This window comes from Apium graveolens, chromosome 8 (genome assembly GCF_009905375.1).
Source record: "Apium graveolens cultivar Ventura chromosome 8, ASM990537v1, whole genome shotgun sequence".
Lineage (NCBI taxonomy): Eukaryota > Viridiplantae > Streptophyta > Magnoliopsida > Apiales > Apiaceae > Apium > Apium graveolens.
In genome coordinates, this window is record NC_133654.1 from 260,259,337 (window position 1) to 260,271,579 (window position 12,243).

Here is a 12,243-nt window from a genome sequence, read left to right on the forward strand (position 1 = left end):
AATAGGTGTTTCCAGATTTCTGAACAGGCTTCTTAGTAAAGGAATTAACACTTTGATTTTGCTTCTGAAAATTTCCAGTTCCATGACCTGGTGCATGAAATTTGGAATTTTGAGAAAACCTCTTATTCGCAACAAATGCAAGATTTTCAATCGGAGAATTTGACACTTGACATAATTCTTTATGATTCTCTTCCTGAGAAACCATTCTGTATACTTGATTTAGATCAGGAAGAGGAATCATCATCGGAATGTTAGCTCTAATCATGGAATATTGATCATTTAACTTCATCAAAAACTGCAGAACCCTGCCATTTTGTTGCATTTGCCTAAATTTCCAAGATAAAACACATGTGCACTTTTCACAAGTACAAGTTGGCAGTGGATTAACATCGTCAATGGAATCCCAAATAGTATTAATCTTAGTATAGAATTCAGATACAGATTGATATCTTTGATTCAATTCTAATAATTTATGTTACAGTGAAAACAAATAAGTAACAGATGTGTATCCAAAGCGATTTTCATGATCTAATTAAATTGATCTTGCTGTCTTCAGAAACAACACGCTCCTGGCGATACATTCATCCAAATTGAACAATAACCAGGATATTACCAAATCGTTATATCGCTCCCATAACTTGTAATCAGCATGTGACACATCAGGAGTCTCAATTGTACCGTTAACGAATCCTAGCTTATTTTTAGCAAATAACGTAAGCATCATGCTTCGTTTCCAATTATTGAAACCTTCGTCATTGAATTTAACAAAAACTAACTGATTCGAGCTTGAATCAGACGGATGTATGAATTAAATATTTGAAGGATCTTGTGCAATACGAGTATACATGATAACAAACAGATTGAAGACAATCAACCATATCTATAGAGATCAATGAAATCGAACTGTTTAACTATGTATTTTCACAGAAAATTTGCATAAATTGCAGAAAATAGAAGAGTTTCAGTAAACGAGATCAGAAAACACCTGAATATCTAGAAAATTGACTGAAATTTGCAATTACGATCGAAATTTAGCGAAGCTGAGCTATCTCAATTCGTGAATTTGCGGAATATTGATCGATTAGAATCTCAATTCGTGAATTTGCGGAATATTGATCGATTAGACTCTGATACCATGAAAGTTTCTGCATCTTAGATCAATTTCTCATAAATATATATTGTGTATTAAGAAGAGAATGATATTATCTAACTTTACATATTTACTGTGTACAAAATGAACAAGAATGAAAATTACTAACTACTTAAGAACAAGAAAATTTTGTTCACTTTTTATATATTGAGTTCACAAATACATTACCACTATTATGTTAGGATTAAAAAAATAAATTTTTGATAAAGTTATTAGTATATCATGTCTCGAATATTCATTTATGGAGGTTTTACTTTAGTAATAGAAGTCCGGAATTGTAATAATCATCCATGAAGACCGAATTGATAAAAGTCCGGAATTGTACTAACATGCGTCGCAGGCCAGAACATCAAATAACATCAAATAGTCCGCAGTCCTTATAAGCTTTAACGCCCGTTTAACGTACTCAAATATAAACTCCCAACCAAAACCAAACCTTTACTTTCATCGTTTTATATGTTTTAAATATTCTATTATGTCCCGAGCTTTGATCTCCCCGCAGCATGCACAAATGACACTTCCAGCACCGTTGTCGTCGCCTGCATTTCACATATCATCGTCGATATTTCCAGTCTCTAGCCCGCATGGCAAGCTGCGACCGTTAGCAGTACCACATATCAGTCGCTATAAGAGTGTAGTCGCATCATCCGGCTTTAAATTAGAGGTTAAAAGGTACTTCAATTTCTTATGTATATAGCTATAATGGAAGAACTAAAGCAAAGAGTTAACAGAGGTTGCAATTGTGTTTGCTAGGTGGTGCCAAGATATAATTATGTGGGCGGATAAGCAGTCTTTTTATCTACACCTTGGCCGGAGTAGTGGAATCCACAGGATGGAACTTAAGGTCTGTGACTGCGATTTAGATCAAAATGGAGTTGTGAACAATGATCAGTATGCAAGTTATTGCCAACAGGGTGAGTTCTCCACACTGTAGGCATGTACATGTTCACTTGTTCTGTTAAGTACAAATTTCGCCTACTATTTAAAAAGCGGTGGACTCATGATTTCTGGTGTTCTGACTGGCGATTTGTATGTGACCGGTGATTTGTAGAGTTTGGAGGATAAAATATTAATTATGGAAAATGATTATGTATGCTAAAAACGATGTAAAAATAATCTGATGAGAGTTAGAAAAAGTCCGGGATAAAAGTATGGAGTCGGTCCTAGATGTTGATCAAACTGAATGAAGATGGAAGCAGGGAAATTTGTTTATAATTAACTGATTCCTCCTTAATCTCGCCACTGAAATACTTAATCGGCAATGGATGAAGATTTTGATCTATTGGATAATTTTGCAATCCTTAAGTTATAATTACCAGCATAAAATACTTAAGTTATAATTTTGCAAGAAGTCCAACTAGTCTTTGAAAAAGCTTTTCTTGTTTCAGTAACTTACATATTACTCGAATGTTTTACGCTTCCTTCTGGTTAGTTCGTTATGAACTTTTGAAAAAGATTGGCGTGGTTGATGAAGTTGCTCGAGCTGGTGGTACTTTGGCACTGACTGAACTGTCACTCAATCTCCTTGCACCCCTAAGAGTATGCACTTATTTTGCTTCTTGATGCTAAATCTTCATTTGTTCTTAAAAAACTCGTATTCTGCCCTCCTGACTTTAGAGTCTGGTTCCGCCACTCTGTAGTTGTAGCAGTGAGTTAAAGCATTACTTGATCTTGTCTCCGGAAACACACATATTTTTTATGTGGCCTCACTGTATTTACTGTTTTTATTGTTCTATAAAACTAGAAAGGAGACAGATTTGTTGTTACAGTGCGCGCATCAGACTATTCAGCTGCTCGACTATACTTTGAACATTACATATTGAAATTACCAAATCGAGAGGTATGTAAGCTTCATTCTTCTCCTCTCTTTTTATTGATGAAAAGCGAAAAACAAGAAGCAGAAATCTTTATCATAGCTGGTCGCCACACATTATTAATGATTACAACGGCTCGTGTGTTTTTGTGTACAGCGAGTTATGGAAGCAACGGCTACAGCAGTTTGGCTTAACAAAGATTACCAGCCAGTATATACAAGAGAAGAGGAGGTGAGACTGAGGCTTGTGCGTTTCGTGCGGGGACTGATTGTAATAGTATGTGAAATGGGTGCAGATGCTGCCATGAGAAGCCCCTTGTGGTTTCTGCACTTCTAAGCAAAAAATGGCCCATCTAAGGTAGAAGTTGCACTAGGATTCAAATTTAATGGTCTATGAATTAGACTGATGGTGAAAATGCAGAATAGAAGTTCTGCAACTCATCTTCTGGCAGAGAAAGATCATCTACAGAATGTCACATTATGAAATTCTGCTATTTTAGATCATATTCTTTTGAAATGTTACTTCTTTGTACAGTTGATATCGATAATTAAGACGTAGTTTCGACCTGATTTAATCATAGCACACATGAGAATAAAACACTCTGCAACAACACGAATCAATAGCTGCCAATCTTTTGCTTGTAAATTCTAATTTTAGTTAACTTTATTACCCTTCCGTAGCTTTTGCTTGTAATCAACCTTGCATCATTTTTGGATTATGTAAAGTAGTCTTATTGAAAAGAAAGATTTTAAGGTTAAGACTTCTATGGCATTTTTTTTTACTAATTTGGCTTATATGCCTTACAATTGAGTATCTCTGGGTGAGTGAGAAGTACATTTTAATTGTAGGTCTTGTAAAAACATTTTCGATTATGTACTGGGAGATAATTTTGGAAAAATGATTTTTTATGACGTATTAGTAAAAATATAAATGTATATATTCAAATAAAAAATTGGGAAGTACGAAATAATATATCATACGTTTATTGAAAGCTGACCCCTTATTTGTTAACATCTTATTTGCAAGAACAAGTCTAATGTTAGATGCAAAATGGCTATAACCACTGTTATAATTTGATATAAAAAAGTGTTTTTTAATGCTAAAATAAAAGTTGCACTCCAATGCTAGTTTCATAACTAGTTTCAAATTCCCATAAATCTTTTTAACATGTACAAGACAATAAATATTTAACTTTTTTCCTTCATTTGTAGTAATCGATGATGTGACAAAGATGTATATATACATCTTTGATTTCAAATATAGAACCAAAGATGCGTATTTACATCTAAGTATGACACCACTTTGAAATTGATTAGTTTTGTATTTTGTGTTATACTATATCAATAACACCAAAGATAGTATTACATTGGGCGTGCTCTAACATCTTTTTTTGCTAATTTTGATTAAAAAAATGTGGTTGTTTATACTAAAAGATAAAATAGAGAGCAACTACCAGAGCCAGTCCAGCAAAATTGTGAAGCAATAGTCATTGTCCCTACCAAAAGCAAAAGCGGATGTACTCAACATTATTATTGGGCACCCAAGGTCCCAATCCAAACAAGGCTATTGGACAATCCAAGAACACGTGTTAACTCAATCCTTCACACATACACTTGGGTGGGTCCCCCTCATTTTTTGAGGTCTACTTGGTAAATTTGTCTGCCTCAGTGCACCGCCCAAGCCTTGATGATGCTAGGATCCTTAATTCTCGTTACCAAGAGGTCGAGATTTATACATATATTAATTAATTTTTCATGTATCTTGTACGATTCACGATCGTTTTTATTATTAAATATTATAAATTATAATAAATTTAATAATACATTATTTGTAATATTCGATCTTATATTACTTGAAAATAATATTTATATTATATCTAACGGTTCTCATCAATTTAATCTGAAGACTCTAAATTGAGTGATTAAGGACCCACAACCAAATTTTTAATATTTCGTTTTAAATATAATAGTGTATATATATATAGGTTAAGTTCTATGGAGACCACCTTTTCTTTGAGACCACTTATGTTCTGCAAGTTAAATATTACATAAAAACATTGCAAAACATATTATTTTGCGAATCATGCTCTACAAAGATCCTTATTTTATTTAACATCTTGAATATCATATATGTACTGCATATAAAATATTACAAAAATATTTTATTCTGCAAAACATGTTAATTTTGCAGAACATTTGTTCAGCTTACAAAACATATACATTCTACTTATTAAACTTATATGATCTTCAATAATTTTAATGAATTAGTGATACTCGTAAAACATACTTCACAAAATAAAATATTTTATAGTGTTTTGATTGACGAACATATGTGGTCTCCAAGATCTCCGATGAAAATGTGGTCTTCATAGAACTTTTCTCTATATAATTGATATTTAATTAATAGAGATAATGTATCTTTAAACTTTTAAATTTTTGTGATCAATTTTTGTTGGACCAAATGCTCTTGAGTCCACCGATAATTATCTAATTCTATTCAGTAAAGTTTGTTCTCTTTTCGGACATGTCTTGATCAATTGCCAACTAGTCTTTCTTGGTCAATAGTAATCACCGATTCTCAATCATAACACCAAATTTGAAATTTCTTTATATTGTCACCCCTACCCTTTTCTTCTATCATCCCTATCGTTATAAATCCCCCGACTCTCGCATCTCCACACACTCTTCCAATCTATTCTCCATCTTCGCATACATAATACTACTTGTTTCGCGTAAATTGAAAACGCGCAACATAAATGGAGATTGCGAGACTCAATATTATCACTGATTTTATTTCACCAATTTCTAGAGTACCACAATTTTATGCTAGTTTCTGGAAATGGGGCGCTTTAGTATTCGCCATATTCGCAACTTGTACTAGTCTTTTCGCTAGAATCAAACTGTATCTCGTTCGGCTACATTCAATCAAACATTCTTCTTCTGTTTCACTACATGATCATCTACAACAGCTTAACAACGACTCAGACTTCTCCGATAACGACGATGACAACAATTCATTGTCAGCTAGAGAATCAGTTGATGATGAATTCGACTCGATATTTGCATACTACGACGATCAAGATGTTCATGCACCATACAAAGGTGAGCAAGACTATAGCGTTGCTGGGTCGTATTCGTATTGTGACAACCAGGGTCAAATTAGTTATCTTGAGCATCAAGGTAACGTTAATTTTGATATATGTGGATTATTTACAACAGGGAAGAGCGTGGTGAAACAATGGGATTATTTAGGTTTAGGGTTTCAAGAAAATTTAACGAGTGAACCTTCCATTTACGACATCAGTAAAGATGAGAATGTGGGTACATTTTTCGACGTGACACATCAGATATCTCCGGCGATTATTTATTTAACCGAAATGAGTAATGGCAGTAACGGCGTTAAAATAGGTGCTTATGACCGGAGAATAAGGGCTGAGAAGCCTGTAATGTACGCAGAGTGGGGCTCAAGTTTTGGAAAGGTGGCGGGTTTAAGTTACGGCGGCGTTGAAGTAGTGTACGTCAAGCATGGTGGCGCGTGCACAGTTTGCGATATGAGGAATTTGAGGAGTCCCTTGAAAGTTTTGAGCACCGCTTTAGAGACTTAAAGCGCCGCCGTGACAGCTAAGTAATTAATGGAATTGTATGATAAAAGTATCTATCTTATATAATTGTAGCACTATTATGAAATGTATAGTACGTGACTACGTGTTCGTTGTATAAAATAATTGTAGCATTAATTGGAATTATGGAATATTTTTTTTGACGAAGTTTTTTAAAGCTCATTCAACATTTTGTGAGATGTAAAAATAATTACAAGAATGTGTTCCTTAACATTTATATACTTAGCGACTATGATTGAGTTCTGATCCTTTCGCGGAAGATCAATTTTTTAATATGTGCTTGTATAATTAATAAAATAAAATGTTCATAAGAATTGGCACAATTAATTAAATAAATAAGGGATAATTATTTTATGGGTCACAGGTTTGAATTCCACTGGATGAGCATTTATGATCATGCTTTTTGAACGAGAGCATATCGGTTAAGTGCGATTTATCTTGATTCACGTGATTTGCAAAGTATTGCATGAGTGCACGTGAGATTTATTTAGTGCGCACTCCGAACGTAGCCGGGTTGAGGAACACTATTTAATTGAAAACTTTGTGGATTAATTAAAAGTTTAGCAAAATGTATTGTATTTGGGTCATTATTGTCTTGCTTGTCAATTTTAGAACAAAATGTGTATCACGCGATAAAATGATAAAATAACGTACAACCAATCATGTAGTCTCACAGCTTCCCTCTTGGTCTCAAACGGGTTTGAAAATAAGCAGAACCTAACGTGCGAAATTTGGTTAATCTGAATCACATGGTGCCATCCATATATTTATACCAAAGTAACATATTATTTACATAATAAAAAAAACATGTGTACGTTGATGAAATTAGTGCAAGGAGAGCAAAACAACTCAGTTGTTGAGAGCCTTAAAAAATAATTGGACGTCGTTAGACGCTTAAGCCAGCTGCAAATAATTCAGATATTGTTCGAATCGTTTGGTTTAATTAATCAACAGCCTTTAGTGGTTGCACCGATTAAATATTTAAGAGGGTTGATTATAATCATTATTCATCTCTTTATTGTCTAGCTATTTTGCTCCATGATCATGAACCACCAACTATAGAAAACTAATACTCGACCTTTTAACTCTTTTGTACACGTTTATAATAATGTCATTTATGCGTCCATTTAGTTCAGTTCAAGTGTTGAATTATTTAAAAACTCTTTAAATAATGGAGCTACTTTTTTATCCTTGTTTTATTTTGTTAAATCCGGATTTGAGGAAGCTCGTTCTTGGTGTTGAGGGTTGACACCAAAAATAATAATATTCCCCTCAACTCCATATTGAATAAATTAGTATGCTATATATTGGGCCGTGGCCGAAATTCGATGGCTCGATAGATAATATAATAATCTAACTGTCAAGGCAAATGAAACAGTCTCTTATGCAAATGGGACAGTCCCTTTACAAATGAGACAATGGATGGGACAGTCTCAATTAACTGCAGAATGTAAAATGCTGAAATAGGACATGCAGAATGCTGAAAAACTGAAAAGTAAAAACACCAGAAGTTTTCACTTGGTTCGGCCCCTACACCTAGTGTATGGCCTACATCCAAGTACCCATGCCAACTAACATAGAGAATGTATTATATTCACTTAAAACAAAGTACTTACAACCTTTCCTTGATTACAAACTTGGCCCACTTGAAAGAAACTTTTCCCTAGCACACAGCTACCTAGCACAAAGTTACTTGGCCTTCCTGTTGTAATCAAACTCCCACAACTCGGGACAAGTGATATAATACACCTTTCAGATACAAGAATATAATATGAAAGTTTACAACTCAAACTAAGCTTCTTGTTTACTAGATATGTATCTCGAGTGTATAGAGAACAAGAAGGAGTTTTCAGATGATGAAAGATTGACGTAAAAGCATTGGCCACAAATCTGAAAAAAAATGAGTTGTATTTATAAGCAAAGTTCTAACAGATTTTCAAACAAAGGATAAGATAAATAAGATTTGAAAATAAGTTTGTTTGAAAATATTTGAATGAGACTTTTGAAACTAATCTGTTAGTTATTTGAAAAAGATAAACTAAGTAAAGGATAAGTCTTGAAAGATTCAAACTTAGTTTATAAGATAGGGTTTGTTTGAGATAAGTTAAAGAGATATATATCCAGTCAAACAAGATATACATAAAACCCTAACCAACCCAAACTCCAATCCTGGAAAACGACATTGATAGTCTCGAATAGAGTAATACTTCCATTCTGTTGTTTTCTGCATTTTGTTGTGGAAGAATCTTATCATCATAAACACGAACAAATAAAATTCTCCCCCTTCTAAACGAGCAACCAAATGAGCTTTATTTCGAATAATGTTGCCATCTTCATCCTTCTTATTCTTGAAAACCCAACGAGTACCAATGATCTTGGCATCCTGAGGAGGTGGGACGAGTTCCCAAACATCACAACGCTCGAACAGGTTCAATTCCTCCTGCATTGTAACATACCAGTGTTCGTCTGCAACTGCTTCTTGAGCGTTCTTTGGTTCGAACTCAGCAACAAAAGCACAGAATGCACACAAATTGTGAAATCTGCTTCGAGTAGAAATCCCTTGATCTAAATCAGTAAGAAGATTATCTGGTGGATGATTCTTCACAGTCCTAGAAGACTTAGGAAGTTGAATATTACTCATCTCTTCCTCATTAGAGTTATCTGCCTGGAAATGAATAGGAGTTGTCTCATTCAAAAGAGACTGCCTCATTTCCGCTTGTGAAGATTTATCCGGAGGAGTAACAGAAATCACATTTGAAACACTATCGGGAGTCGTTGGAGAGCCAGAAGATTCATCTGAAGCTTGAGTAGATCCTGAAGAATTATCAAAAGACTGAGATGGACCTGGAGAGTCTTGACTGCTTGATTTGTCAGAATGAGACTGACTCTTTTCAGAATGAGACTGTCTCATTTGGGAATGAGACGATAGATCCGCAGTGTCTTCATCAATTTGAGATATATTCCTTGAGGATTCATTGAACGCAATATTGATGGATTCTTCTACTTTGTTCTTGACAGAATTATAAACACGATAAGATTTGCTTGTAGTAGAATATCCCAAGAAAATTCCTTCCGTAGATTTTGCATCAAACTTGCCTCGATTATTTTGAGTATCTAAAATAAAACATTTGGAACCAAATACTTGAAAATAACTAATGTTAGGAGTCCTTTTCTTAAGCAATTCATACGGAGTTTTAAGCAAAATAGGACGAATAAGTACTTTATTTAAAACATAACAAGAAGTGTGTACCGCTTCAGCCCAAAATTTTCTTGGAAGCTTACTCTCATGCAGTAGAGTTCTGGCAGTTTCCTGTAAAGTCCTGTTCTTGTGTTCTACTACTCCGTTCTGCCGAGGAGTTCGCGGAGCTGAGAATTCATGAGCCATTCCTCTCGATTTGCAGAAGGTTATGAAATCCTTCTCGAATTCACCTCCATGGTCACTACGAATAGTCTTGAGCTTATATGAATACTTAGTCTCAAGGTTAGTAATAAGATCCTTAAACTCAACAAAAGCTTCATCCTTAGTTCGTAAAAATAATACCCAAGTAAAACGAGAATAATCATCAACTATAATAAAAGCATAATTCTTACCTCCCAGACTTACATACCTTTCTGGACCAAAAAGATCTAGGTGAAGAAGCTGTAAAGGAACAGAAGTTGATACTTTATTCTTAGCAGTAAAGGAAGTTTTCACCTGTTTTCCAAGTTGGCAGGCTGTACAAGGTTCTGTTTTCTTGTATTTCAGCTTTGGTAGACCTCGTACCAGATTATGAGAAGATATCTTCCGAAGAAGATCCATGTGGACATGACCTACACGTCGATGCCAAAGATTCTGCTGATCTTGAACAGTAGCAAGACAGATTTCCTCCTGATGTTCATCAAAATCTAACACGAAAATATTTCCTTTCCTCTTGGCAACTAAAGCAAACTCGTTAGTCTTAGTACCGATATAGCATACATCTTAATCGAACTTAACCTTATGACCAGCATCAGTAAGTTGACTTACACTAATAAGATTATATTTCAAACCATCAACTAAACGAACATTAGAAATAGCAAACCTGTCATTACCAATGGTGCCTTTTCTAATAATTCTCAGGGTGTTTGAATCTCCAAGAGTAACTAAGCCACCTTCATTGGCAACTAGAGATAGAAACTTGGATTTATCACCTATCATGTGTCGTGAACAACCACTGTCGATGATCCATTTATTTCGCGAAACATGGACCTTCAAACAGACCTGCAAAAAATTTCTTTATCTCTTAGGTACCCACTTAACTTTGGGTCCTGGTTGGTTAGTATCACAAATCTTATATAAATGTCTATCTGATTTCTTCATCCACATCTGAACAATATTAACAGATGTATTAGCAGATTTATATCTAGCAGACGATTTATAAGATGAGTTAGAGGAGTGGCCCTTGATACCACATAATCTAGATTCAGATGTAGGGTGACCAGCTTTGCCACAATCTCGACATTTCTCATAAGACATCTTATATTTCATAGGAACTCGCTTATATCCTCCCTAAAATGCACGTGTCTTGATTGATTCACATCCTAAACCTCCTTTATCAAGAGAAGATTTTTGTTCACCAAGAAGAACATTCAAAGTTCCTTCTTCATGGAAACATTTAGCTAAATCCTTTTCAAGCTGTTCAACTTTCTGCTTTAATTCAGGAACCAGGGGATCAGGAGCACTGTCTTCTTTAACGATTTCTGGATCAACAGAGATTGACTCTTTCTTCAAGGCTTCAAGGCATACATCTTTCATCTCAATTTCATTTTTGAGATATTGATTTTCTTCAGTAAGTTTTGAAACCTTTTCAAGCAAAGATTTATTTTCAGCAACCAAGGCTTCTTCCTTCATGGAGTCATCCATTTCACTAAGAACTTCACTTAATGCTTGCTTTAAATAAGCATTCTTTTCTTTTAACTTCTTAACCTGGACCTGCAAATTTAAAATAGATGAAGATATATTTGAATTATACTTTATATTTTGTACCTCATCATTGTCACTGGAGTTGTCCTCGAGTCCTGCAAAATAAAGTTGAGCAACTTCATCGTCTGAATCGATCTCCACGTCAGATTTATCATCACTCCAAGTAATTAATGCCTTCTTTTTTTTCAGCTTGTAGCAGTCCTTTTTGAAGTGCCCTTTCTTTCCACACTCAAAACAGGTATCCTTGCTTTGATTCATTTTAACCTCCTTGCTCGGATTAGATTTGAAGTCCTTCTTTGGGAACTGTGACTTCATAGGTCATTTGGAGGAATTCCGTTTGGCAAGAAATTTATGAAACTTCTTTGTTAGAAGAGCAATCTCTTCATCAGAATCATCAGGAGACTCGTCTGCATCTGCATTAAGTGCAAGAGTTTTCTTACGAGGAGCTTTATCTTCTTCATCATATCTGCGTAGCTGATTTTCGAATTCTTCCAATTCACTGAACAGTGTTAAAGTGTCCACAGTTGAAAGCAGCGTTGAATCCTGCAGAATGGTAACCTTTGGAGCAAACTTCTTTGGCATTGCTCTGAGGATTTTCCTGTTGATCTCAGATTGAGGAATGATCCTTTCCAGAAGTGAGATAGAGTTCATCAATGTCAAAAACCTCCCTTGAGCATCTCGCACGCTTTCATCTCTTTCCAACCTGAAACCTTCATAG

At 34.8% G+C, this 12,243-nt stretch overlaps 2 protein-coding genes across 2 annotated transcripts; both read left to right on the forward strand.

Moving 5' to 3' along the window:
* The first annotated feature begins 1,581 nt into the window (after positions 1–1,581).
* LOC141678796 (acyl-acyl carrier protein thioesterase ATL4, chloroplastic-like) lies at positions 1,582–3,653 on the forward strand. Its single transcript, XM_074485189.1, has 5 exons — positions 1,582–1,822; positions 1,904–2,064; positions 2,583–2,689; positions 2,895–2,990; positions 3,121–3,653. The coding sequence occupies exons 1-5, from the start codon at positions 1,626–1,628 to the stop codon at positions 3,298–3,300; spliced, it is 741 nt and encodes a 246-aa protein (XP_074341290.1). The 5' UTR covers positions 1,582–1,625; the 3' UTR covers positions 3,301–3,653.
* Positions 3,654–5,577: 1,924 nt separating this feature from the next.
* On the forward strand, positions 5,578–6,730 carry LOC141676548 (uncharacterized). Its single transcript, XM_074482218.1, has one exon. It carries the CDS (start codon positions 5,720–5,722, stop codon positions 6,566–6,568), a length of 849 nt encoding a protein of 282 aa, XP_074338319.1. The 5' UTR covers positions 5,578–5,719; the 3' UTR covers positions 6,569–6,730.
* Positions 6,731–12,243: the final 5,513 nt, after the last annotated feature.